The sequence below is a fragment of the Pungitius pungitius genome, chromosome 11 (genome assembly GCF_949316345.1).
Source record: "Pungitius pungitius chromosome 11, fPunPun2.1, whole genome shotgun sequence".
Classification (NCBI taxonomy): Eukaryota; Metazoa; Chordata; class Actinopteri; order Perciformes; family Gasterosteidae; genus Pungitius; species Pungitius pungitius.
Window position 1 is genome coordinate 19,289,677 of NC_084910.1, and position 24,956 is coordinate 19,314,632.

General features: G+C 47.4%; 2 protein-coding genes across 7 annotated transcripts; both read left to right on the plus strand.

Moving 5' to 3' along the window:
• The first annotated feature begins 50 nt into the window (after positions 1 to 50).
• On the plus strand, positions 51 to 13,200 carry adam15 (ADAM metallopeptidase domain 15). 3 transcript variants are annotated; one of them, XM_037453032.2, is made up of 23 exons: positions 54 to 577; positions 833 to 924; positions 3,008 to 3,084; positions 3,170 to 3,248; positions 3,364 to 3,440; positions 3,886 to 4,105; positions 4,393 to 4,458; positions 4,559 to 4,630; positions 4,702 to 4,871; positions 4,960 to 5,044; positions 5,117 to 5,265; positions 5,347 to 5,524; positions 5,742 to 5,834; positions 5,920 to 6,115; positions 6,458 to 6,566; positions 6,663 to 6,858; positions 6,933 to 7,010; positions 7,249 to 7,360; positions 7,553 to 7,706; positions 8,651 to 8,759; positions 9,584 to 9,643; positions 10,501 to 10,631; positions 10,997 to 13,200. In XM_037453032.2, the coding sequence occupies exons 1-23, from the start codon at positions 451 to 453 to the stop codon at positions 11,061 to 11,063; spliced, it is 2,697 nt and encodes an 898-aa protein (XP_037308929.2). In that variant the 5' UTR covers positions 54 to 450; the 3' UTR covers positions 11,064 to 13,200. The 3 variants fall into 3 exon arrangements, with proteins under 3 accessions (XP_037308931.2, XP_037308929.2, XP_037308930.2); XM_037453033.2 differs by lacking the exon at positions 9,584 to 9,643 and having other exon boundaries at positions 55 to 577; XM_037453034.2 differs by lacking the exons at positions 8,651 to 8,759; positions 9,584 to 9,643; positions 10,501 to 10,631; positions 10,997 to 13,200 and adding an exon at positions 7,834 to 8,592 and having other exon boundaries at positions 51 to 577.
• A 134-nt stretch (positions 13,201 to 13,334) lies between these two features.
• Positions 13,335 to 24,839, plus strand: LOC119197075 (semaphorin-4B-like). Of its 4 annotated transcripts, none has more exons than XM_037453038.2 (15): positions 13,337 to 14,066; positions 16,790 to 16,950; positions 17,123 to 17,185; positions 17,404 to 17,502; positions 17,956 to 18,052; positions 18,461 to 18,583; positions 20,358 to 20,485; positions 20,574 to 20,755; positions 20,849 to 20,987; positions 21,304 to 21,484; positions 21,573 to 21,688; positions 22,203 to 22,366; positions 22,508 to 22,578; positions 23,078 to 23,301; positions 23,368 to 24,839. In XM_037453038.2, exons 1-15 carry the CDS (start codon positions 13,979 to 13,981, stop codon positions 23,752 to 23,754), a joined length of 2,223 nt encoding a protein of 740 aa, XP_037308935.2. In that variant the 5' UTR covers positions 13,337 to 13,978; the 3' UTR covers positions 23,755 to 24,839. The 4 variants fall into 4 exon arrangements, with proteins under 4 accessions (XP_037308934.2, XP_037308933.2, XP_037308935.2 ...); XM_037453039.2 differs by having other exon boundaries at positions 23,078 to 23,283; XM_037453037.2 differs by having other exon boundaries at positions 13,335 to 14,066; positions 23,081 to 24,839.
• The last annotated feature ends 117 nt before the right edge of the window (positions 24,840 to 24,956 follow it).

Here is a 24,956-nt window from a genome sequence, read left to right on the forward strand (position 1 = left end):
GGCTTTTATTTTGAAGGCGGATGTGCGTCCCTTGCTGGCTCGGGTTAGCTTGACGCAGCTAAATGACGTAGTCGTTTGCTCCCGGTATAAACACAAGCGCCCCGAAATAAAGCTTTAAAGCCTCTCGGGACGGATAAACCGAGCCTACCGGTGTCGCGACCTTAGTCGGCTCGGTGCGCCTGGCTGTTGCCGGTGTTTCCCCCGGTATCGTTCCTTCTTTTCTACCGTTTATGTTATATTAACGCCGGATTGTCGGTCACTTTTCCCTACACGGGTCCCGGTGCCGCAGCATCTCTCAACCCGCTTGTTTCTGTGGATGTTACGGGAAAAGGAAGCGGGATGGAGTTTCGCTCGGGGCTCTCCCGGTGCTCCGACACGGTGAGGTAACGGGTGCCGGACGGGATCACACACGCACCAAGCAGCAGAAACCTGTTGCCGGTGACGCAGAGGATGAAAGGAGCCGCCGTGCTGCTGCTGCTGCTCAGCTGCCGTGCGGCGTTCACTGCCGCCATGTCCCTGAACGCACCGCGGGACTACCGGACGGACGGTACCGACAGACTGACCACGGCTGTGACAGGTAACCATTACCGTACACAGGCCGCTGCTGAAGCGCGTGTGTGTTTGACCTTTGACCTGATTGGACGCGTGCCCCGTTGACAAGTGACAGCTGACCTTAAGCTGACGTCATCAGCTTCTGTCTAGTGGAGCCGGATTTAAATGTCTGCCAATTCAACGAATCACTGTTATTATGATTTATTCTGACATGCTGCAAAAATAATAATAATTCATGGTCCCCAGTGCTCCCAGTTGACCCAGTCCTCTGCGTCCTCAGGTGTGGACGTTGGGCGGCGCCCCCTGCTGGGGAAGACACGCCCCTTTATCCTGGTGGGTGGAAAGAGGAGGAGCCTCAGCGAAGCCTTACAGGTGAGTGAACCCTCAATCTCTAGCACCTGGCATACTACTCGCACTATTTGAATCCTCTCTGTGACATGAATGTATTGTTCATCTTTACCGTTGTTCATTGTGTCACATGACGTCCCGTAGTGTCTCCGTCCTGATGGACGGATCCTCCTCTGTGTCTCACTGAGGTTTCTCCCCTTTTTTACCATGGTTTTCATGTTTTGGGGACTTGTTCCTGTGCCGATGTGACGGGGGACAGAAGATGTCCCATGTGTACAGACTGTAAAGCCCCCCCCCCCCCCAGGCTAATTTGTAATTTGTGATTTTGGGCTTTTCAAAATAAGATGAATTGAACTGAAAGGTCAGAAGTAGTGGTGAGAGTTACTAGTTCATTACTGGTGTTATATGTTCATTACTGGTGTTATATGTTCATTACTGGTGTTCTACTGTTGGAGGAACAGGATGTCCAGTCCTTCCTGCAGGAGCCCTGACATCTGAGGTGTGGGGGGGGGGAGCAACTTCCTGTGCAGCTGACAGAGCCCTGAGATCATTTTCTGTAGAAACCCCCCCCACCCCACCCGCCTCTGCATGGCTCGTTTGTCGCAACAACTGGTTTCATTTAAATCGATTTATTCCTTTAAACATGAGTTTATGGTCTCAGTCTCTAGTTTCAATGCAGCATGATGTTCATTTAGTGAATGATGGTCCATGTCAGAGTCAAACAGACCACGAAGCAGTGATGTCACAGCTGATTGTCTGATGAAGTTAGAACTCTTTCTCTCTACGGAAACTAGACTCGCACAATTTATTCAGCGCAGGAGTCCTGCTCTTCGGCCTCTTCCTCCTCCTCGTCCTCCCTCAATTGATCATTTAAATAGTTCCTCATCACTTAAATACATACGAATCTGACTCACTGAGTGAGTGTGGATATTCGGTGGTTTCACAGCTTCAGGATCAGTTTCCTGTCAGGCGCACCCAGTTGGACTGATCGTGACACCCCCTCCCCCCCCCCCCCCTTCCTGGTGCACAATGACTCCACCACGGCTCAGAAGGGTGGAGAAACCAACGCCTAAGAGGGGAATTTTGCTCATTATAAAAAGCGGTGGTCTGTATGTACAATGTTATTAAAATACATACCAGGAGAAGAAGACAATGACATGAAGAGAGATTGTAATGAACTGTAACTTTTAACCCTCTAAGCCACATTTTTCTCTGCAGTCTGAATTTTCAAAATAAAAGTCCTGCTCCTCTATGGAAACATTTACATTACATGTCATTTAGCTGCCTTACAATAAGTGCATTTCAACCATAAGGAAACAAACCCAGAAGAGCAAGAAAGTGCAATTTCATCAAACCGAACCACAATGACAAGTTGAGAACTTAAACATGTATTTAATGAAGAATAATTAGTTAGTCCATTGATCACCTGAAGTTGAGTCTCTTATGATCATCATTTTAATGTTTTTAACAGAATCTGATTCAAAGAAATTGTGGAGAGATTTTATATTTGTAAAAATCAGTGAGAAGACACACACACACACACACACACACACACACACACACACACTAACTAATCTTCCTCTCGAGCCAACAGAAGTAAAGGGTGCAGGTGTTAAATAAAACACAGGAAAGGCCACCGATTGGATAATGGATGTAGGTAGACCCGCCCACTTCCAATGACTGATGCAGGATGCAGATCCTGGATCAGTGGGGCGTTATGCTGCTCCTCATGGAACAGTAACCATGGTGATTTGGAGGCATTTGTACTATGGTTTGGTTCTTATGGTGGATTTCGTATTTTCCACTAAAGACAGATATCGAGTCATGGCGTGAACAGGAAGTGGACTGGTTGCTTAGCAACAGAAATAGTCATATACTTGTCTTTTATGATCAAGGTGTTAGCTTGGTACCTATTTGTTTTCTTTAGAGAAGAACTCGTCAGCTGCGCTTTCAAAGGCCTCCATCTTTTTACGCTGGAGGTTTATGGAGCAAAAGATACAGGTTTGAACAGGAAATGATGTAGACCAGGACCTCGTTGCCATGGAGACCGGATTTCCATGTTTTTGTCTCAGTGAATAAAGGATGCGCTCTTCCTGTGTGTTGACAGGACGGCCACCCAGACAGGCTGCAGTGTGGACTGGAGGTGGGAGGACGTCTCTTCCTGCTGGACCTGGAGAAGAACCAGTGAGTCTCCCATTTACAGGGTGACCTCGAACATATCACAAGCGTAGAGTTACGGGTGTGACGACTGACGTCTGTGTCTCCTCAGCGACCTGCTGCCCAAACCGCCCCACGTCTTCTACTACCTGCCCGACGGCACCGGGGTGTCTGTGAGAGCCGACCCTGTGGTGAGTCAGTGAACGCACCGCCAGGGACGTCCCTGTGGCGAGTCAGTGAACGCACCGCCAGGGACGTCCCTGCGGTGAGACAGTGTCCCATGTTCTTGTGTGTGTTTGTGTGCAGACTCACTGTTATTACCATGGCAACATCCAAGGATTCCCTCACTCCAGAGTGGCTCTGAGCACCTGCTCTGGACTCCGGTCAGTCTCCCCCCCCCCCCCCCTCCCAAAAATTAATACACACACCTAGTACATCCACACAGTACTTTTAGTTATCGCCATCCCATAATGTTCTGTTGCTTTGAAAGCGTTCAATGCTCTATTACTGGACAAACCAACACAAGCCGGGTAGTCCTGACCCGGACAGGGTCTTTGTTCACTGAAACGTGAGTGATGACATCATCGGGTTAAACTGATCCGGATCAGAGCCAGTGACCTTTAGACCCCTGTTAGCTGGTCCGGGTGTTCTGGGCCTCTCAACACAGAGAGCTCTGTGCTGCAGATTACCAACATTCTCTTTGTTATCATCCAGGAGTGTAATGTATATTAATATTAAATATAAAAATATACCACTGGTCTCTACTGATGACATCACAGCGTCCCCAGTGTCTTCGATGCTCAGGATCACATGTCTTTCCTCCCGCAGCGGCCTCATTGCCTTCAACTCCACCCTGAGCTTTGAGCTGCAGCCTCAGGAGGACCTCCACCAGCAGTGGGGGGGGGATGGGAGCGGAGGAGGAGGAGACGAAGAAGGTGGGGTTCACCTGCTGTTCTCCACCAGCCCTCGGGAGGGCGACGCCACTGGGGGCTGCGGGGTCTCCCACGCTGCCGTCCCCCCCCTCCACAGCTCCACTCACGCACACCGGGTGAGACATGGATCATTAAAACCACATCTCCCAGAGTGCACCTCACCAAGACACATCCAATCACAGGGCCAGTCTTTGCTGATCAGCTTCTTCTCCATGGCAACGGCCCGTGAGGCTCATGGGTATTTGTAGTTTATAGAGAAAGCCTCCAAACAAAAGGTTGAAACAATTCAAGGTGAAGGTCAGAAGCAGGAGATGATGATGATGATGTCATCACTAGTCGCTGCAGTAGTACGAGCAGCAGGATTCATGTGAGGTATTTGAAGTGTACTCGTTCCTGTCTGCAGAGGAAGAGAGACATCCTGTCTGAGACCAAGTACATCGAGCTGGTGCTGGTGGCAGATCACCAGGAGGTCAGTTTTGATCAATAACCTTATTGATGAGCTTCCTGTGGAACCACACGTCTGCTCTATGCTCAGGTACCAGTAATATAACCTTTGTCTGTTTCCTCAGTACCTGAACTACCAGAAGAACAATAAAACCCTCATCTACCGCATGCTGGATGTGGCCAATCAGGTGGACTGGGTAAGAGCCGTGACCTCTGACCTCCCAGATCACACCTGTTTTTCTAAAGCGGCGTGATTCTCTCCCCTCAGTTCTACCGGCCGCTGAGCGTACGCGTGGCGCTCACGGGTCTGGAGATCTGGAGCGACCGCGACAAGATCCAGGTGGAGAAGAGTCCCACCGACACCCTCAACAACTTCCTGCAGTGGAGGACCAGGGAGCTGTTGCCGCGGCTACGCCACGACAACGCCCAGCTGGTCATGTGAGCAGCGACCCACCAAAATAAGAGCTTGGGGGGGTGGGGGGGGACGGGGTTCCATTCGGTTGACGGTGGGGCTTTGGTCCCACAGGGGGGAGTCCTTCGACGGCACCACGGTGGGGATGGCCTCGCAGGCCTCCATGTGCTCCAGGGACCGGTCCGGTGGAGTCAACGTGGTGAGTGTGGTGTCGAGGGTCGGCCACCATAAAGGATTCTGAGTACTTGTCTGACGGACACCTGCCCCTCAGGACCACCTGGTCAGCGTGCTCGGCGTGGCGGCCACTGTGGCTCACGAGCTCGGTCACAACCTGGGGATGAGTCACGACACCGCAGAGCGCCGCTGTTCCTGTCAGAACGAACAGCGCCACGGAGGATGCATCATGGAGCCGTCGACCGGGTCAGTGCTAGAACATTTAACCCGGGTCAGTGCTAGACTAAATGTATTGAATAAATAGGACCATGACCTCTGACCTCCTAGGTTCATGCCGGGTCAACAGTTCAGCAGCTGCAGCGCTGCAGACCTGTCCGTCAGCCTTCTGCATGGGGGGGGGATGTGTCTCTTCAACGTCCCTCAGCCGGACCGCCTGCTGGGGGGACCTCGATGTGGGAACCTCTACGTGGAGACGGGGGAGCAGTGTGACTGTGGGCTGCTGGAGGTCCGTCTGTCTGTCTCTATGCCTGTCTGTCTGTCTGTACCCATCTGTCTCTATACCCGTCTGTCTCTATACCTGTCTGTCTGTCTATACCCGTCTGTCTCTATACCTGTCTGTCTGTCTGTCCCTATACCTGTCTGTCTGTCTCTATACCCGTCTGTCTGTCCCTGTCCACACCCTCGTCTTGGTGTTGATGTGCTGCTGCGCTCTGATTGGTTAGGAGTGTGAGGACCCCTGCTGCAACGCCTCCACCTGTCAACTTGTTTCTGGAGCTCAGTGTTCATCTGACGGAATCTGTTGCCAAGACTGCAAGGTCCGATTGACACACACATACACACACACACACACACAGACTTACACACGCGTTTGTTTGTGTCTAAGCTCCTCCCCCTCCTCAGCTAAGAGCGGCTGGTTCGGTGTGTCGCGATCCGATTGGAGAGTGTGACCTTCCAGAGTTCTGCACTGGCTCGTCTCCTTACTGCCCCCCAAACGTCTTCCTGCAGAACGGGGAGCCCTGCGAAGACGACGCTTCCTACTGCTACGAGGGGGTCTGTGCCAGCATGCTCACCCAGTGCAGGATGCTGTGGGGACCCAGTAAGACCACTTCATACCGAGCCAAGACCACTCCATACTGAGCCTAGACCACTTCATACTGAGCCAAGACCACTTCATAGCGAGCTAGACTACTTCATACTGAGCCAAGACCACTTCATTCTGAGCAAAGACCACTTCATACCGAGCCAAGACCACTTCATACCGAGCTAGACTACTTCATACTGAGCCAAGACCACTTCATTCTGAGCAAAGACCACTTCATACCGAGCCAAGACCACTTCATACAGAGCTAGACCACTTAATACTGAGCGAAACCAGTTTCATATGGAGCTAAGACAAGTCTCTCTCTGTCCCTGTTGGTCTCTCCCTGTCTGTCCCCAGATGCCACCACTGCTCCACCTGTCTGTTTCTCCTCAGTCAACAAACAAGGAAACAAATATGGGAACTGTGGTCAGCTGAGCAACGGCTCCTACATACCTTGTGGAAACTCGTAAGTACACAGACAAGATGCAAAGTACATATCGTACACAAAGTACACAGGGTACAGAGACAGTATTAGTGTGACATCACTTCCTGTCTGTCACAGCGACATGCACTGCGGTCGTATCCAGTGTCGGGGCGGGAGGGAGCGCCCCCTGCTGGGCACCAACGCAGAGATCCTCACCACCACGGTGCGCTTCAACCACAGCGACCTGGTCTGCAGGGGAACCTTCTTCCACCTGGGGGACGACGTGTCGGACCCCGCCACCGTGGCCCAGGGCACCTCCTGCGGCCCCGGCAAGGTCAGCAACCCTCGCCCACGCAGGCCCGGAGGGAACCTTCTGCTTGTCTTGACAGGGCTGTTGTGTGCTTTCAGGCGTGTTTGAACCAGAAGTGTCAGGACGTGTCCGTGTTCCAGGTGGAGGAATGTCGCAGGAAGTGCAACGGTCACGGGGTGAGTGGAGGACGTCTCCTCTGCTCCCACAGACCTCTAGATGAGAAAATGACTTGCTGCACAACAGCGAGGTGGTGACGCCCTGAAACAGGACCAGCGGTTGGTCGGGTGTCACCGTTTGACAGAATGGATCAGAGAGATGAAAGCAACACCAATGAGCAGATGATGCATTGTGGTTCCTGTAGTTCCTGCTTAGTGTGTGAGTGTGTGTGTGTGTGTGCGTGTGTGTGTGTTCCAGGTGTGTAACAGCAACAAGAACTGCCACTGCGAGACGGGCCGGGCGCCACCTGACTGCAGGTACTCGGGTCACGGGGGCAGCGTGGACAGTGGACCGGCCCGAGCTGCTGGAGGTACGACAGGCCTGGACTGTCTGAGCCCACACTCTCCTCCTTCTCTTCCTTCTCCTCCCTCTCCTCTCTCACTCTTCTCCTTCTCCTCCCTCTCCTCCCTCTCCTCTCTCACTCTCCTCCCTCTCCTCTCTCACTCTTCTCCTTCTCCCTCCTTCTCCTCCCTCACACTCCTTCTCCTCCCTCCTTCTCCAGGGTCTGACCCAGTACGAGCGGCACTGCTCGTCATCTTCCTCTTCGTCCTGCCCTCACTGCTCCTCTTCCTCGTGCTGCGCTGCCCTCGTTTCCGTCAGAAGTTCCTGTGTGTGTGTGTGGGAGGCCAGACGCACAAAGGCCGCCAACACAACCGGTAATGTGTGTGTGTGTGTGTGTTAGTGATGTACATACGTGTTCTAATCTCAGAATACATTAAACTCATAAGCACTAAATCTGTTAAACTCACAAGAGCCTGGTGTGTTTTCTTACCCATAATGCAGTGTGACTCACTGTGAGATGATTCTGGAGTTAGACCCGCTCCATGTCTCCAGGTACTCTGGGTCTTTTAGGTTCTTTATGTCCTTCTGGTCCATGGGTCCTTCTGTGTCCTTCTGGTCCTTAGGTCCTTCGGGGTCCCTCAGGGTCCTTCTGGTCTTTAAATCCTTCTGGTCCTTGGGTCCTTCTGTGTCCTTCTGGTCCTTAAGTCCTTCAGGGCCCTTTAAGTCCTTAAGTCCTTCTGGGTCCTACAGGCCCTTTAGGTCCTTCTCCTGTGGTCTGTAGTTTGACCCCTTAGAGTTATAGAAGTGAAGCTTTAAACGTACAGTATTTCATTTGTGTAGCAGCAAAGGATCATGGGAGTTTATGTCCTCATTCTTTGGTGTTGATGGTAGAATCTTCATGTTACACGTCTGATGTCCTGTAGGAGCTGCAGGACGAGCTAACGATAGCTAACGGTACATTACATTAACTAGCAGTAACTAAAATGAACTAACAGTAACTAGCAATAACTAACATTAACTAACAGTAACTAAAATGAACTAGGAGTAACTAGCAGTAACTAGCAGTAACTAAAATGAACTAGCAGTAATTAATATTAACTAGCAGTAACTAACAGTAACTAAAAGGAACTAACAGTAATAAGCAATAACTAAAATGAACTAGCAGTAACTAGCAGTAACTAAAATAAACAAGCAGTAACTAACAGTAACTAAAAGGAACTAACAGTAACAAGCAATAACTAAAATGAACTAGCAGTAACTTGCAGTAACTAAGGTGGGGTCCGCCTGGAGGAAACGCTACATGTGTTTCTGACCCCAGGACGCCGGTGATGGAGCGAGTGGACGGACGGAACGGAGAGCAGGTCCGACCTCTCAGGTACCACCTGAACCCCCCCACCGACATACCGCTGACCCCGCCCACCAAAGAGGTAAGAAGGAAGTGCTGCGATGCTATCACTACTTGGATGAGGGAGGGAGGCTTGAGCTGCATCAGAGATCTGGTTGTACACATGATGCAGGTTGACTTATGGGACGTGAAACATTTACTTCACCTGGTCACCAGGTCACCTGGTCACCTGATCAACCGCTGATCTGGTCATCTGATCACATGGTCGCCTGGTTTAATGGTCACATGGTCACCTGTCCATCCAATGTATCGTGGTCAGAACAGGATGCCTTCACAATAACTCAGAACATCACCTGTTCACATGAATGATGCGCTAAAATGTGCACATGAGGTTTTACCTGCAGCGTGCTGAGGGACATGTGCGACTCTGTACTAGTTGTGGAAGTTCTACTCACAAACAGAGTGGTGTTTTTGTACTAACTAGCATCCGTAGGCGCAGACAGCTTCTACAGGAGCTGCGTCTGGATGACTTCCAGGGGTACCTGGTGCTCGCCCTCAGCCCGTTTGGGAGCTCGTTGGCTCGGATCGGGCAGCGGACATAACGCCATACTTCCATGGCGAGGGAACTGTCCCGTGACTTAACATTTTTTGACGGAACATTAAGGCATTTTCGTCTTATAAGTAATTTCTTGATGGCTCACATTTGCTTCACTACGCCTGAATATCTACAAGAGCAAAAACTCAGGAGAAATTATAATTCCATCTATTTGGTGCAGCCCAAAATCAAATATTTGCATTAGATGCCTTTACAGTCTGTACATATCTTCTGTCCCTGGACCCTCACATCGTTGACCTTCACATTAACGCACCAGTTGTCACTCTGCTTCCTGTTCTCTCTCCTATCAGGGCCATGACAGACCCGCTAAGCCACTCCCCCCTGACCCCGCCTTAAAACCCCCGCCGCAGGTAACCCCCCCGCGAGGCTCTAACGCCGGCTTCCTTTTCTCAGAACCGACCCGCTTCGATCAATGCCTTCGTCTTTGCTGCAGTTCTAAGGTTGTAGTTTTAAGGCGGACGGCCTCTTGGGTCTGAGCCGGTCAATAACTTAATGATCAATAATCTGAGGCCGACCCTAACCCAGCCCCCCCCTCCCCCGCCAAGCCGCTACAGAGTACTGATAACTAGTAACTAGTAACTAGAGTATTAGCAGCTAATTACTTTGTTAGCTGAACATCTACTGAATTCTAGCTGATGTTCTTTGGGAGGCATCTCAACTCATTACTGTAGTATTCCTGCTACTTTCTTTTCCTCTCCGAGTAATGTTCATCACATGACTCCTTCCTGACTTCATCATCCTCTTCCTCCTCACAAACCTCCCAGCTACTGGGGAGTCGACCAGCTCCGCCCAACAAGCCCCTCCCCCCTGATCCCCTCACACCTGCACAGGTACAGCTAGTTACTAGTTAGCACGTAGCATGCATGTAGCTAGCGTGTAGAAAAGGAAGTGATGTGAGAACTGACTATTTATATTGGTTGAATCGGCATCAGGTGAAATGTGATTGGCTGTTCTTGTGTTCTGGGCTATGACATCACAATATGTGACGGAAGCGTGGCGTTCAGGAACCAGAGAGAGCGTTGGCCTCGCCATTCTGTGGTTGGGTTTAAAACCATCGTAAATTCACTGCCACTGTTTTATTCAGTAATTAATTACACTCTTTTGTCCGTGCTTCAGTGAAATACCTTCCTGTAGACCTTTCACAATAAAAAGAAAGCTTTAAAAACGTTTAATTTCAAACATTTATTTCCTACGATCCTGTCTTCAGGTTGCTGTTCCACTCAAACCCGTGGTGCCGGTGAAGCCCCGCCTCCTGCCGCCACCGTCCAAGCCCAACATCCCCCCCCACCCCAACTACGCCGCCACCAAACCACCGCATCACCGAGCCCCTTGCAACAGGTACGACCATCCGACCAATCAGAGGCCGAGACCCTCCGAGGGGACAACTTCTGAATGTCCTTAGAAGTTTTTTATATTCTTAGATATCTAAGACTATTTTTATTCTGCCTTTAATTAGATTCATATTTTGACTTTATGTTTGTTGATATTCTGTCATTATTTTAAATTATATTCTGGATTTAGTGTACTTCAATATAATATTACAGATCTTCTGAACATTTTTCTTGTATTCACTCAAGTTTTATAGATATTTTATAGTGGATATTTTAGTTTTTTTCTTTTATTTTTATATATATATATTTTAGGATAGAATTTGAGACGTGAAAAGATTTGAATTGAAACATAAGCTGTGGTCTCCTCTGCAGACAAGCTCCTCCTCTTCTACCCCATCAACCATCAAACCCTCACAGAGTGGAAACGTCTCCTCTCTGAGGAGTCTACCTAGAGAACCAGATGATGAAGATGAGGATGACTTCATTACCTAATTTGCACGCATTTGTTGGATTCTCACCTCATCCTTCACGATCTAAGACTGTAGAACGTGCCTTGGTCAGCAGCACCTCCGCTCATTGTGTTGACTCAGGGGAAGTGAAGAACCGTCCTATGACCAGCAGCAAAAGGGTCCTCTGTCCACAGGACTACTACGGTCTACAGGACCCTCTATAGGACTCTACCGGACCTTCTATAGGGTCTACAGGACCCTCTATAGGACCTACAGGACCCTCTATAGGACTCTACCGGACCTTCTATAGGGTCTACAGGACCCTCTATAGGACCTACAGGACCCTCTATAGGACCTACCGGACCCTCTATAGGACTCCAGCGGACCTTCAATAGGACTGTACCAGAGCTTCTATAGGACTCTACCGGACCTTCTATAGGGTCTACAGGACCCTCTATAGGACCTACAGGACCCTCTATAGGACTCTACCGGACCTTCTATAGGGTCTACAGGACCCTCTATAGGACCTACAGGACCCTCTATAGGACCTACCGGACCCTCTATAGGACTCCAGCGGACCTTCAATAGGACTGTACCAGAGCTTCTATAGGACCTACCGGACCTTCTATAGGACCTACAGAACCTTCTATACGACCTACAGGAACTTCTATAGGACTCTACCGGACCCTCTATAGGACCTACCGGACCCTCTATAGGACTCCAGCGGACCTTCAATAGGACTGTACCAGAGCTTCTATAGAACCTACAGGACCCTCTATAGGACCTACAGGACCTTCTATAGGACCTACAGGACCTTCTATAGGATTCTAGCGGACCTTCTATAGGACCTACAGGACCCTCTATAGGACTCTACCGGACCTTCTATAGGACCTACAGGACCCTCTATAGGACCTACAGAACCTTCTATACGACCTACAGGACCCTCTATAGGACTCTACCGGACCTTCTATAGGACCTACAGGATCCTCTATAGAACCTACAAGATCCTCTATAGGACCTACAGGACCTTCTATGGGACTTTTTAGATAGCGGTTAAATAGACCAATGACATCATCATAGAATTAATCTTCTTCTTCTTCATGAAGTCAACGTGTATTAAACAGGTTTTGAAATCGTGGAACAAATCTTCACCAAAAGTGAAGATCAGAAAAGACTTGGATCTTGGATCCACCCGAAGGTTCAAAGGTTCTGACTAACTGTTCAGACCCGAGAGTTAGAGAATAAAGCAGAAATATTTTGGAGAATATATAACTTTTTTGGAAAGTATGATCAACATTATGAATTTATTTTTGTAATAAAAATGCAGACTATATTTAGAAAAAAGATTACTTTCACCAAAATATCAATACCTTTTTATTGTAATATTGAATATCTCAGCACTTTAAATATTAATCACATTCATTCTGTTACATCATTACAATATTTTTCACTTATTACTTTACATTTTTCAGCTGGTCTTTCTAAATGGATTATTATTATTATTATTATTGTTCTTTTTGGTGAAGTGTTTTACTCTTTAAAGTGAGAACTGGTTATCAGTCCTCTACTCGTCTGTTTTTGCAAAATCTGGTGGGTTTTTTTCTTGTTTTTTTTCTTAGAGACGAAGAATAATGTTTGTAAAGTTATGCCAAAGAAAATATATATTGCTTTTATTTTGAAGGAGATCCTTTTCTTTTCCATTTTTGCAGATCTCAACAAATAACGTTGATGCACTGAACAAAACGAGGAGGTTTTAAACGGACAATAACTAAATAAAAAGTTCTGGAAAAAAAAGTTCAGTTATCTTTAAATACTCCTTAGTTGTACTTAATGTACTTAGTTCACAGTAAAGACCTTTAAAGCATCTTTTAGGTCACATTCGTTCACTGCAGAAAAATGTTTTTTAAACTGCGTAGTAGCAGGAAGCATGTAGAGGAAGTCCCGCCCACAGGAAGTGATGTCACTATGCCTCTTGTTTTGGGGGGGGGGGGGAAATGAATGTGTTCACCCAACAATCCTTAAAGAGTTAAATAGCAAACAGGTCTGATCATTCATACCTATTGATTGGTAATTGATTGATTGCTCATCGTGGAAACGTCCTTAATAAAAACAAAGGTTTCTAACTCCTCTCGCTGTTTGTTTATTGACAGGTTGAGTTTTCACAAATACCAAATACCAAATACCCTTTAAGCAACACTCCCATATTTATATAAAGAGATTCAAACAGACCACAAAGCAGGGGAGGTTTCGGGGCGGGGCATCACGCTGATTGACAGGTCTCTAACAGATATAAATGGGCTGAATTGGATTGTCAAATGTTCTCAGGAAGGTTCCTCACTGAGTGAAAGGAAGTGAAGTAGTTTAAGTGGCGCCATGATAAGAGCCTTCTTGACTTCTCTAATGCTTAGGAAAGGAGCTTCCATGCTTCCTTACTGAGCTCCTTAAGGAACCACTGCACCACCCTTTACCAAAGGAAAGGAGATCATTCCTTTAATAGTGACGTACCAGAGACGTTAGGAGGTTACTTTGCTAACAATTTGAATCCAGCCATGGAGGCTCAGACCCCTCGGTCCTGATATGGTCACTTCCTGTTCACTGCTTGATGAAAAAGAATTAGTCTCTTTTTAACATAGTCCACTGAAGGGAGGAGTCAAACCAACTGGACCAAACGTTATGGAAGACAATCCCACAAAAATGTAATAACAAACACTAGGATAAATATGTGTTCTTCAAACTCTGTGAATAAGAAACAAACCTTCTGCTTCTTCTTATCTGTCTTAATGTCAGCTGATGGTGAAACGAGAGGCTCTTTGCCCCCCCCCCCCAGCAAAGAGGAAGTCGCGGTGACTTCTGCTGAGTGAGAGTCTGTTCTGAATCTTAATCCTCCTTCAGCTGCTCCTCCGTCATGTGTCCACCCGTCCTCCTCCTCCTCCTCCTCGGCCTGGTGAGCTCCATCGGCTCGGCGCTCCATCCTCGGACCTCCTTCCGCCTCAGTGAGTAAAGGTTCTGGTTCTGGTCTCTAATGCATTCTGGGAAGATAAAACTGTTTTATTATTTTTATTCTGTTTTTTCATCTGCTTATTTTTAAAATATTGTTTTAAAATTATTATTATTATTACCATTGTTATTATTATCACTGTTGTTTTTATTATTATTATTAATATATTCCAATATGACTAACACATTAACATCTAGCTTAGCTTAGCATGAAGACTGTCGGCTCCTCTGAAGCTCAGTGATCAATACTTTAATTCCAAGTTAAATCCTCTCACAGGACTTTAATGATCCATCACATCCCATAATAAGCTGTAGCATGAACAAAACCAGCCTGCTTCCTGTGTGTGTGTGTGTTTATAAGTGTATGTGTGTGTGTGTGTTTGTGTGTTCATAAGTGTGTTTGTGTGTTTATAAGTGTATGTGTGCGTGTGTGTGTGTTTGTGTGTTCATAAGTGTGTGTGTGTGTGTGTGTTTGTGTGGGTTGGAGAGATTCAGATCTGAGATAGTCAGCTTAAGACTGTTTCCATACATGTTTTATTTTGTCTGTTCATGTGTTAATCAGTCTTTTAAGATTGTAAAAAAATATAATTTGTAATACTACGTACTGGTAGTGGAGGGACTGGTAACCAGTGGAGGGAGAGAACTGGTAACCATTGGAGGGAGATGACTGGTAACCAGTGGAGGGAGATGACTGGTAACCATTGGAGGGAGAGGACTAGTAACCAGTGGAGGGAGATGACTAGTAACCAGTGAAGGGAGAGGACTAGTAACCAGTGGAGGGAGAGGACTGGTAACCAGTGGAGGGAGAGGACTAGTAACCATTGGAGGGAGAGGACTAGTAACCAGTGAAGGGAGAGGACTGGTAACCATTGGAGGGAGATGACTAGTAACCAGTGAAGGGAGAGGACTAGTAACCAGTGGAGGGAGATGACTAGTAACCAGTGAAGGGAGAGGACTAGTAACCAGTGGAGGGAGAGGACTAGTAACCATTGGAGGGAGAGGACTAGTAACCAGTGAAGGGAGAGGACTGGTAACCATTGGAGGGAGATGACTGGTAACCATTGGAGGGAGAGGACTGGTAACCAGTGGAGGGAGAAGACTAGTAACCAGTGGAGGGAGAGGACTAGTAACCAGTGAAGGGAGAGGACTAGTAACCATTGGAGGGAGAGGACTAGTAACCAGTGGAGGGAGAGGACTGGTAACCAGTGGAGGGAGAGGACTAGTAACCAGTGAAGGGAGAGGACTAGTAACCATTGGAGGGAGAGGACTAGTAACCAGTGGAGGGAGAGGACTGGTAACCAGTGGAGGGAGAGAACTGGTAACCAGTGGAGGGAGAGGACTAGTAACCAGTGAAGGGAGAGGACTGGTAACCATTGGAGGGAGGTGACTGGTAACCATTGGAGGGAGAGGACTAGTAACCAGTGGAGGGAGATGACTAGTAACCAGTGGAGGGAGAGGACTGGTAACCAGTGGAGGGAGAGAACTGGTAACCAGTGGAGGGAGAGGACTAGTAACCAGTGAAGGGAGAGGACTAGTAACCATTGGAGGGAGAGGACTAGTAACCAGTGGAGGGAGAGGACTGGTAACCAGTGGAGGGAGAGGACTAGTAACCAGTGAAGGGAGAGGACTAGTAACCATTGGAGGGAGAGGACTAGTAACCAGTGGAGGGAGAGGACTGGTAACCAGTGGAGGGAGAGGACTGGTAACCATTGGAGGGAGAGGACTAGTAACCAGTGGAGGGAGAGGACTGGTAACCAGTGGAGGGAGAGGACTAGTAACCAGTGAAGGGAGAGGACTAGTAACCATTGGAGGGAGAGGACTAGTAACCAGTGGAGGGAGAGAACTGGTAACCAGTGGAGGGAGAGGACTGGTAACCATTGGAGGGAGATGACTGGTAACCATTGGAGGGAGAGGACTAGTAACCCGTGAAGGGAGAGGACTGGTAACCAGTGGAGGGAGAGGACTAGTAACCATTGGAGGGAGATGACTGGTAACCATTGGAGGGAGAGGACTAGTAACCCGTGAAGGGAGAGGACTGGTAACCAGTGAAGGGGAAGGAGGAGGGGAACAGTTCTGGGAGAGCATGGGGGAGGAGCCACAGCAGTGAAGGTGTGAGCAGAGCCTCCAAATGTAAACGTCTGTCCACCAGCGATTTAGAGACAGAGTAACCACAAAAAAACATCTATTACATATTACGTAGCATATATTATATTTCACATATTATATATTAGGTTTTAACATCATAAACTATATTTAGCTCTGCTGCCTCGACTAAGACAAGTCTTTAAATCTACAGCTCCATCAATCCTCTTCATCATAAACGTATTCATCTAGAGACCCATAATCTATAAATCTGTATATTTGCAGAGTGACATTCAGATTGTGTGAATAATCTGCCTCACAATGTTTGTGTGTTTCTGCTTGTGTTACTATTTCAACGCCTCTGAGTTTCTGTGGAGCCACTTCCTCTCAGACAGGAAGTGTTTCTGTCAGTCTCTGCGGTTCAACACTTGGTCTCATGAAAGCAACACTAATAACCAAAAATAACTCATGAAGCCTGCTAACAACAGTTTCATTATTAAAGTGCTGCCTCTCAACCTCAGTCGGACGGAAGAATCAAAGTGACTACAAAGACAAAAATAAAGGAATACAATATGCAGATTAGAACAGAAGAATAAGTGTTATGGAGGTGATAACTCTACAAGGTGTCTGTGTGAAGACTCTGTGGACAGACCTGTGGTCCTCTTCGGCCCCCCCGACCTCCAAAACGCCACCACGCTGTTGCTAAGCGACGATGGCTCCACCCTGTACGTAGGGGCGCGGGACGCCGTCCTCTCATTGGACGTCAGACGGAGTGATGTCATCAGGCTGAAGAAGAAGGTGAGCTGGAGTCAGTCTGCTGAAACTCCCATCATGCTTTGTTTTATCTATAAAGTAAGTTGTTTATTAAGTATGTCTCTCTCCCCCTCTGTGTCTCTCTGTCTGTCTGTCTCTCTGTCTGTCTGTCTCTCTGTCTGTCTCTCTGTCTCTCTGTCTGTCTCTGTGTCTCCAGGTGGAATGGCGTCCATCCCAGAGTGAAATAAACGACTGCCAAAGTAAAGGAAAGAATGCAATGGTAATTCCTCCTCATAGACCTGTCAATCAGCGTTTAGCCCCGCCCTAAAGAGAGAAGTAGAGTCATGTTCTCATAGACGCGTATGAGAAAGTAGTGCTGTATATACAGTATATATTTAAATATATATATATATGTTGAGTTCTGAACGCCAAAAATCAATTCACAACAGAAAACTGCTGTTTGTCTTCACCTGTCTCTGTCTCTGTGTCCCTCTACAGGTGGACTGTCCTAACTTCGTCAGTGTCCTGCAGCAGATGAACTCCACCCATCTCTACGTCTGTGGCAGCTTCGCCTTCAGCCCCCACGACGCCTTCATCGTACGTCTTTAACCAGAAAACCCAAGCACACGTTCAATGTATTTATACTTCGGCTTAGTACTTTCTTTTCGTAGTACTATATTAATATATATATATATATATATATAATGTAGCCACAAACCAGGCACGGAACTGTGAGATGTTTCCGATGTTTGATGTTACATTGAAATATAATAGTCTAGAAACCATATAATCTAACAATAAAACACATTAACTCTCACACACAAACACACACACACACACACACACACAAACACACGCACACACACACACACACACACACACACACCGACAAAATAACTTTCTGTTTTGTGGTTTCTAATGTATTGATTTTCTTAATCATTTCATAAAAAGATTGTACAGGATTATATTTTAGACATTAGATATATATACTTAAATATAAATATGTGTAAATATATTTGATCCTTATTAGTGAATGTTGTTTTTCTTCAGGACACACGGAGCTTCTCCATGGTGACTCACGCTGATGCTAAAGCTAAAGGCCGCTGCCCTTACAGCCCCGAGCAGAGGAACACGGCCATCAGCATTGGTCCGTCTGATTGGTCCATGAGTCACATGACATGACTTCTTTGTGCGAGTTAACCGGGTCCTTTTCACGATGAGATCACGAAAGTCAGGCTTCACAGCCCGTCTCACACCCTGTCCAACAGCCTGTCTCACAGCCCGTCACACACCCTGTCCCAGAGACTAGCCCTTCACTTCTTTGCCTTTGAATAACCCGACATCGTACACATGCGACCTTTCTCCTGGGGGTGACTCAACGACTATTTGAGAGGATCAGCCTCTGAGGAGCCTGACTTTGATCATCCTGTGGACTTAAGCTGGCTAACTGGACATTAGATTGACTTAGTTGAACCACGTACGAGTAACGAGGCCCAGGTTCAAATCACAGTCTGTACATCCTTTATTTTGTATTGTGTGTGCTTGTGTGTTGCAGATGGGGAGCTGTTCACTGCCACCACCACTGACTTCAGGGGGGTCAAACCGCAGATCTCTCGACACTTTAGCAAAGATGGCCGACAGGAAGTGAGCCAGGACTCATCAGTGGGCCTCCTGGAGGGTGAGTGAGGACTCACTGTCCCAGAATCCTTCATTCTGTGCTTAAGAGCAGAGAAAAAGGGAAAAGCGTGTAGCTGTGTCTCAAAGTGGCTAGGCTGCATCCTTAAGGACGCTACGCTGCATCCTTAAGGACGCTAGGCTGCATCCGCATATGTCACTTGCGCTGCGCTTAAGTCACGTGACGTTGGTAACCGATGTTGTGTGTTTAAATTAGGGCTGTCAAAAATAGCGCGTTAACGGCGTTAATTAGCTGTTTGTTGTTAATTACGTCAATTTTTTTGACGCATTTCACGCATGCGCAGTGTGACAAATTATTCAGGTCCGGAAAGAACCTCTTCTTCTAGGGAATGCACTTCATCCTATACAACACATTACTGCCACCTGCAGGCATATGTCAGGCCGTCAGGTTCAGCAAGTCGTTTGCGCCAGAGACCCGCCCCCTCCTCCCCCCCTCCCTCCCCGGTTCTCGCGCAGCGGAACAGAGAAGAAAAAAAGCTCCGCCCAGCAGAGCAAGAGCAGCGCTGAGATAGAGGAAAGACCATCGGAGAGACCCGTAATACTGTTCTGAAACATGCGGAGGAAGAGAAGCCAATGCGATCTGAATCCTCCCAGGTATGGGGATATTTCACACTGAAATGGGGGTGGTAGCGGATTTCTTTGCAGCGTTCTAATCGCCGCGCTCGACTTCAAGGTGTAACCTTTATTATTGTTCGGTCTGAAACGGCGCGCCCAGTGACGGGTGGTGCAGCAATATTGTTGTTCGGGTGGAAATCGGGAGAAAGGTCGGTCCGGGAGATTTTCGGGAGGGGCTTTGAAACATCGGGAGGGTTGACATGTCTGGTCATGTCTGGTCATCGCAGCCCTCAGGAGCACAAACTCACAGCAGAGTGGGATAAACTGCAGAGGCTCGAGACCCTTCTAGAGCCATGCAGGGAAATCAGTCTGTAACTTATCAAATAACATTGATTTGATTATTTTCTGGAATGAATTAAACCAAGTCAAATATCAAAAACATGTATTTATGTAAAAAATAATAATTATGATAATAATAATGATAATTATGTATCTGTGTCCTGTTATTTATCTTTAGTATGCATTTCAGAAAGAAAAAATGGTTAGGATTCAGGTGTGATTAATCATGATTAATCCACTGAAAATTCTGATTAATTTGATTAAAATTTTTAATCATTTGACACCCCTAGTTTAAATACATCATTAGAACATAGTTAGAAGGTAACTCCGTCATGCAAACACACAACGAGCAGCTCGTCTGTACTCACTTTAATGACTAAACGGTTTTATATTCAGTTTATACTTCACATTATAAAGTTATGAACCTAAAATATCACTAGTGGAGGTAAAGCTGATGATGCAAGCAGGTCAGATGCCACTCGGTTGAGACACAGCTACGGTGTTGAGTCAGAGAAGAGGAAGGAAAGAAACAGGAAATGAGATCTGGAGCAAGACTTTTCACCCACTCAACTGATCTACCAGTTAAGATGATGATAAGAAGATGATGAAATACTTCAGAAAACATTAAAAAGGTCTGATTTTAACGGTATGAGAACCTGAGAGCCATTTGATCTCCTCACTACCTTCATCTTGTGTCACGCTGAAAGTGGAGGTTAGCTGATGAGTGTGTAGATATGATGTAATGAACTGTATACAATTTAATAATATATATGATGTTATATATGATGATGTATATATATATATATATATATATCATATATCGTAATCCCATAGATAATATGTAATAACATGGATTTTTTTAGAGCCCACCTTCGTTGGCTCGTCTCACGACCCATCGGGGGAGAAGCTTTACTTCTTCTTCAGCGAGGTCGGCAAAGAGTTCAACTTCCAGGAAGAGCTGCGGGTTTCCAGGGTGGCCCAAGTCTGCAAGGTCAATCCAGAGACGTGAAGATACGTACTGACGAGGACAGAGTCAACACAGATATGAACTACTAATACTGTTTCTCTCGTTCTCTCAGGGGGACATCGGTGGTCAGAGGACTCTTCAGAACAAATGGACGTCCTTCGCCAAAGCGTCTCTGCTGTGTCAGCTTCCCCGACAGCTCCCCTTCAACGTCCTGCAGGACGTGTTCACGCTGCGGCCTCCGGAGGGCGCCGACGCCTCCGACACGCTGCTCTACGCCGTCTTCACGTCCCAGTGGTAGGAAGACAGGATCACCTGTGCAACCACGGCCGCGCACGCCAGGCCACCCGTGCCAACACTGTACCACCTCTGTGTGCGCGTGGCGTTCAGGTCCTCGGCTCCGGAGTCGGCCGTCTGCGTCTTCAAGCTGCGGGACATCCGAGCGGCTTTCAGGGGGAGCTACCGGACCTTCCAAACAGGGACACGCCAGCTGGACCCCATGCCGCTGAAACGCTGGTTCCTGGGACAGGTGAGGTCGACCCGGAGGAGACGTTTCGGACACGTTGGGCCGACAGACAAGTCCTTGATGTTTTAAGTTAAGAAGCATCAACGAGAGACACAACTGTCACCCAGCAGATCGTCTTTGATTCCCTGTGTGGGACAGAAGGTATTCTCACTTATTTTGATCACCATCTTTAGTTGAAAAATAGGTTTCCCCCCAAAAGTATTCCAGGAACCTTCTTGTCCGCGCGAGACCTTAAAGGAGGAAGGCTCCTTTATTCAGTCCCCATCGGTCACATGGAGACACACCACCACAGTACTGACCTCCAGATGTCCTCCAACAGTGCGGACTGAACAACGCGTCCGACCTGGAGTTATCTGAGGTGAAGACGAGCTTCCTGACCAGCAGCAGCGTGCGAGGGGACGCCATCGCCGCCTCCTCAGAGCGGCGCTACAGCCGCGTGGCCGCCATGAGGACGCAGGCGGCCGACGGCAAAGCCTACACGGTCCTCTTCCTCCTCACGGGTGGGACCTCGAACCGCAAGTTCTGGTGTGACAGGTGGACAGCTGGGTTCATATTGACAGGTGTCCGTCTTCTCTTCCTGGTGCCCAGAGTCCGGGTTCCTCCACAAAGTGGCTCTGTTGGATAAAGGAGCTCAGGTCATCGAGGAGATTCAGGTCTTCACACAACCTCAGCTGGTCCTGAGCATCGTCATCTCCTCCTCCAAGGTAACCCTCACGCCTTCATCTGTAGCCCTATATATACATCATGTAAACATATATATATATGAGTATACATTCTGTATTTAAAGGTACAATATAATATTTATTGAAACACTTGCAAAATGGAGATCAAATGCATAGTGACAACAATTGATGAGACATATTTCTCAGAGACAACAGCAGCTTCGATGTGAAGATGTGTCCTTGTTGGAATAAAGAAAAATGTCTCCTATTTGACTTTCCTCACTGACGTCAGAGACACAAACTAAGCCTGTGGTCTCCATGGTGACCAGTGATGGCTCGCAAAAAGTCTGGTTCTTCACGTCATCATCACCTTCCCTCACAACTTAGTACATTAAATCAGCTCCAGCTGGATTTGGGGTTAAGCTAACGTTTGCATGCTACCATTAGCTTATTATTATCTCTGAGGCGCTGCAGATTTGCAGTTGTTCTTCCTTCTTTCATTGATGATATTTCAAATATATATAACATATAAGCACGTTAACCCACTGTCCCGCAGGGACTCGTCTTCGTGGGCACCTCGGAGGGCGTGACCTCCGTCCCCGTGGCGCGCTGCTCCATCTACGCAACCTGCGCTCAGTGCGTCCTGGCCAGAGACCCCCTGTGCGGGTGGAGCCGGGCCGCCGCCGCCTGCACCGGCCTGGAGGGGCGTGGCCAGGACCTGTATGTGAAAAGGCTAAAAACAAGTGCCTCTGTGGTCTGCACCCCCCCCCCCCCCCCCCCGTTAAGTTAAGTCCCCATTGTGTTCAGTGATGTGTTCAGTGATGTGTTCAGTGATGTGTTCTCTGCTGGTTCGCTCCTCAGGGCTCAAGACCTGACGGGGGGAGACGTGGAGGAACAATGCCGAGAGGCACCCGGGGCGGCGCCGGTCCAAGGTTAGGACTTCTTCAGCTGGAGCTCACGCTGAAGCCTGGTTTTTACACTCACATCCTCCTGTGTTTTAGAAACATGCAAATATGCAAATTGTTATTCAGTGGTTTAAGCCGATGACAAATCGATATTGGTGTTAGATAATATCAATAAATATGCAATATTTGTAACTCCAAATAGCCACCAGACATGGGACAGAATGCCCAACAAAGGAGGCCATTTTTGCACTTGGAGATAATATGAGGATCCTCCCGCCCGCCTGTGAGCTAAATGCTAACATCTGTGTTAGCATTCACAAGTGATGCTTCATTTCACCACAATCCATCCAAAAGCTGTGGACATATTTCACCACAAGAAGCTGATGATCATTCTCAGGATTTATTGTTCGGGCGGTATGAATATTGGCACCAGATTTGATGTTAAGCCCTCGAGGAGCTTCACTCCTCAGATGGCGGCAGAGTAAAGGGGTGAAAGGGATTAACTGACCTTCTCATTTTGTGACAGAAGTCAACGTCCATTCCAACGAGGCAGTGAGGCTCCGTTGCGTGAAACCCTCCAACCTGGCCACCCTGACCTGGACCTCCTCGCGCTTCAAAGTCCTGCCGAGGAACCTCTTCATCACGTCGGCCGACGGCGGCCTGAGCTTCCTCGCCTCCGCCGAGACCGTGGGGTCCTACGGCTGCGTGGCGCAGGAAGCCGGCCACCAGGAGGTGGTGGCGAGCTACGAGGTGCGGCGGCTCGAGGACCACCTGACCACGGTCGGCCAGGTGGTCCTCCCCACCGACCGTGGTCAGGTGGTCCTCGCCACCAAGGAGCCAAAGACTACGTACCTTGAGGTCGACCCGACGGAGGAGGCGGGGCTTCTGTTCACCACCGATTCAAGCCGCCTGACGCCTTCCGGTCCGACGGACAACTCGCTGATCCTCGCCGTGACTGAGGCAAGAACCGCACAGCTTGGGGAGCAGGCGCCGAAGAAGAGCCTGGTGGGAGGGAGGAGCTACCACGGTGAGCTGGTCGTGGTCTCCGTCCTGCTGGCATCCTGCGTCCTTGTCCTGGCGCTCGCCAGCCTCTGGGAGTGGCGCCGCAGGAGAGCCGGCCCCCCGGGAGAAGGCGGTGAAACCAGGGGATGGATGGAGACCGTTCCCTCGCTGAGCGGCCCGGAGAAGGAGGCGATAGAGTGACCTCCTCTTCTGTAGTTGCGTCACTCAAATCCAGAGAAAGATTCTCACAAGCGATGTTACACAACCTCCTGGGTGATCAAGCAATCCCAGGCTGCTGTGTCTAGCCTAGCTTAGCATAGCCTAGCTTAGCCTAGCATAGTTTATCTTAGCTTAGACTGGGCATTCTGACAGTCTAAGATACCTGTCATGTGAGGTCTTCTGTTTATAATTAGAAAATAAACCTGAACCAGGACATTTTAGAACATTTCATAATATAATCATAAAATAATTTTAGATCGTAAATAGGATTTTTCATCAACTTTGAACTTTAAATGTTTAATCTATTTTTAGTTGTTTTAATAACTCGTTAATTGAAATCAGACTCCTAGTGGGATAAGGATTAACTTTATGTTTTTTTTTTATCTGACAGCTTTGTTAAATGTTGAAACTTTTATTAAATGATGTATTTAAATTAGGATTAGCATTAATGACTATTGAATCCTGTGTATTTTATGTAATGAGATCATTACTGTGTGAGACTGAATGTAAACACACTGAGGTGTGAGAGCTGCTGTGAATGTAAGAAGGTACAAGATTATTTAATTCAATTCAATTTCAATTCATTTTATTTTGTACAGCCCAAAATCGCAAATTACTAATTAGCCTCAGAGGGCTAATCATCAGATCTCTTTATTGTTCTCCTGTTTCTCTACAAACATTGTTAAACATGTTCAAACATTAAAACCATAAATGGTAAATATGTGGAACATTTGTTGTCACATGACATTTATCTGATGCTTTTATCCAAAGCCACTTACAATAAGTTCATTTCAACCCGTAAGGAAACAAACTCAGAAGTTTCATGAAATAAGCCAATTTATAACTTATTATGATGTTTTTAACATCTAAATGACTTGCTGTTATGGACCGATTCATTATCATTTATAATCACTTTACTGAACTTAATCAAAGAATATTTTTCTTGTGTTTCTGTAGCGATTAAAATGTGGACTTGTTTGCATTGATATTTTAGAAATGTCGTATTTCTGTCTGAGCTCCTGGTTTCATGTGAGAGACATAAATGCAATAAAGAAACTACCAACCTACATGCATATAATATACACATTCTGGATGATGAAACACAGCCTTTATGATCAAATATGAGAGATACAATGTGTACATTTAAACAGTTTGATTATCAAAATATGAAGTAAATAATAGAT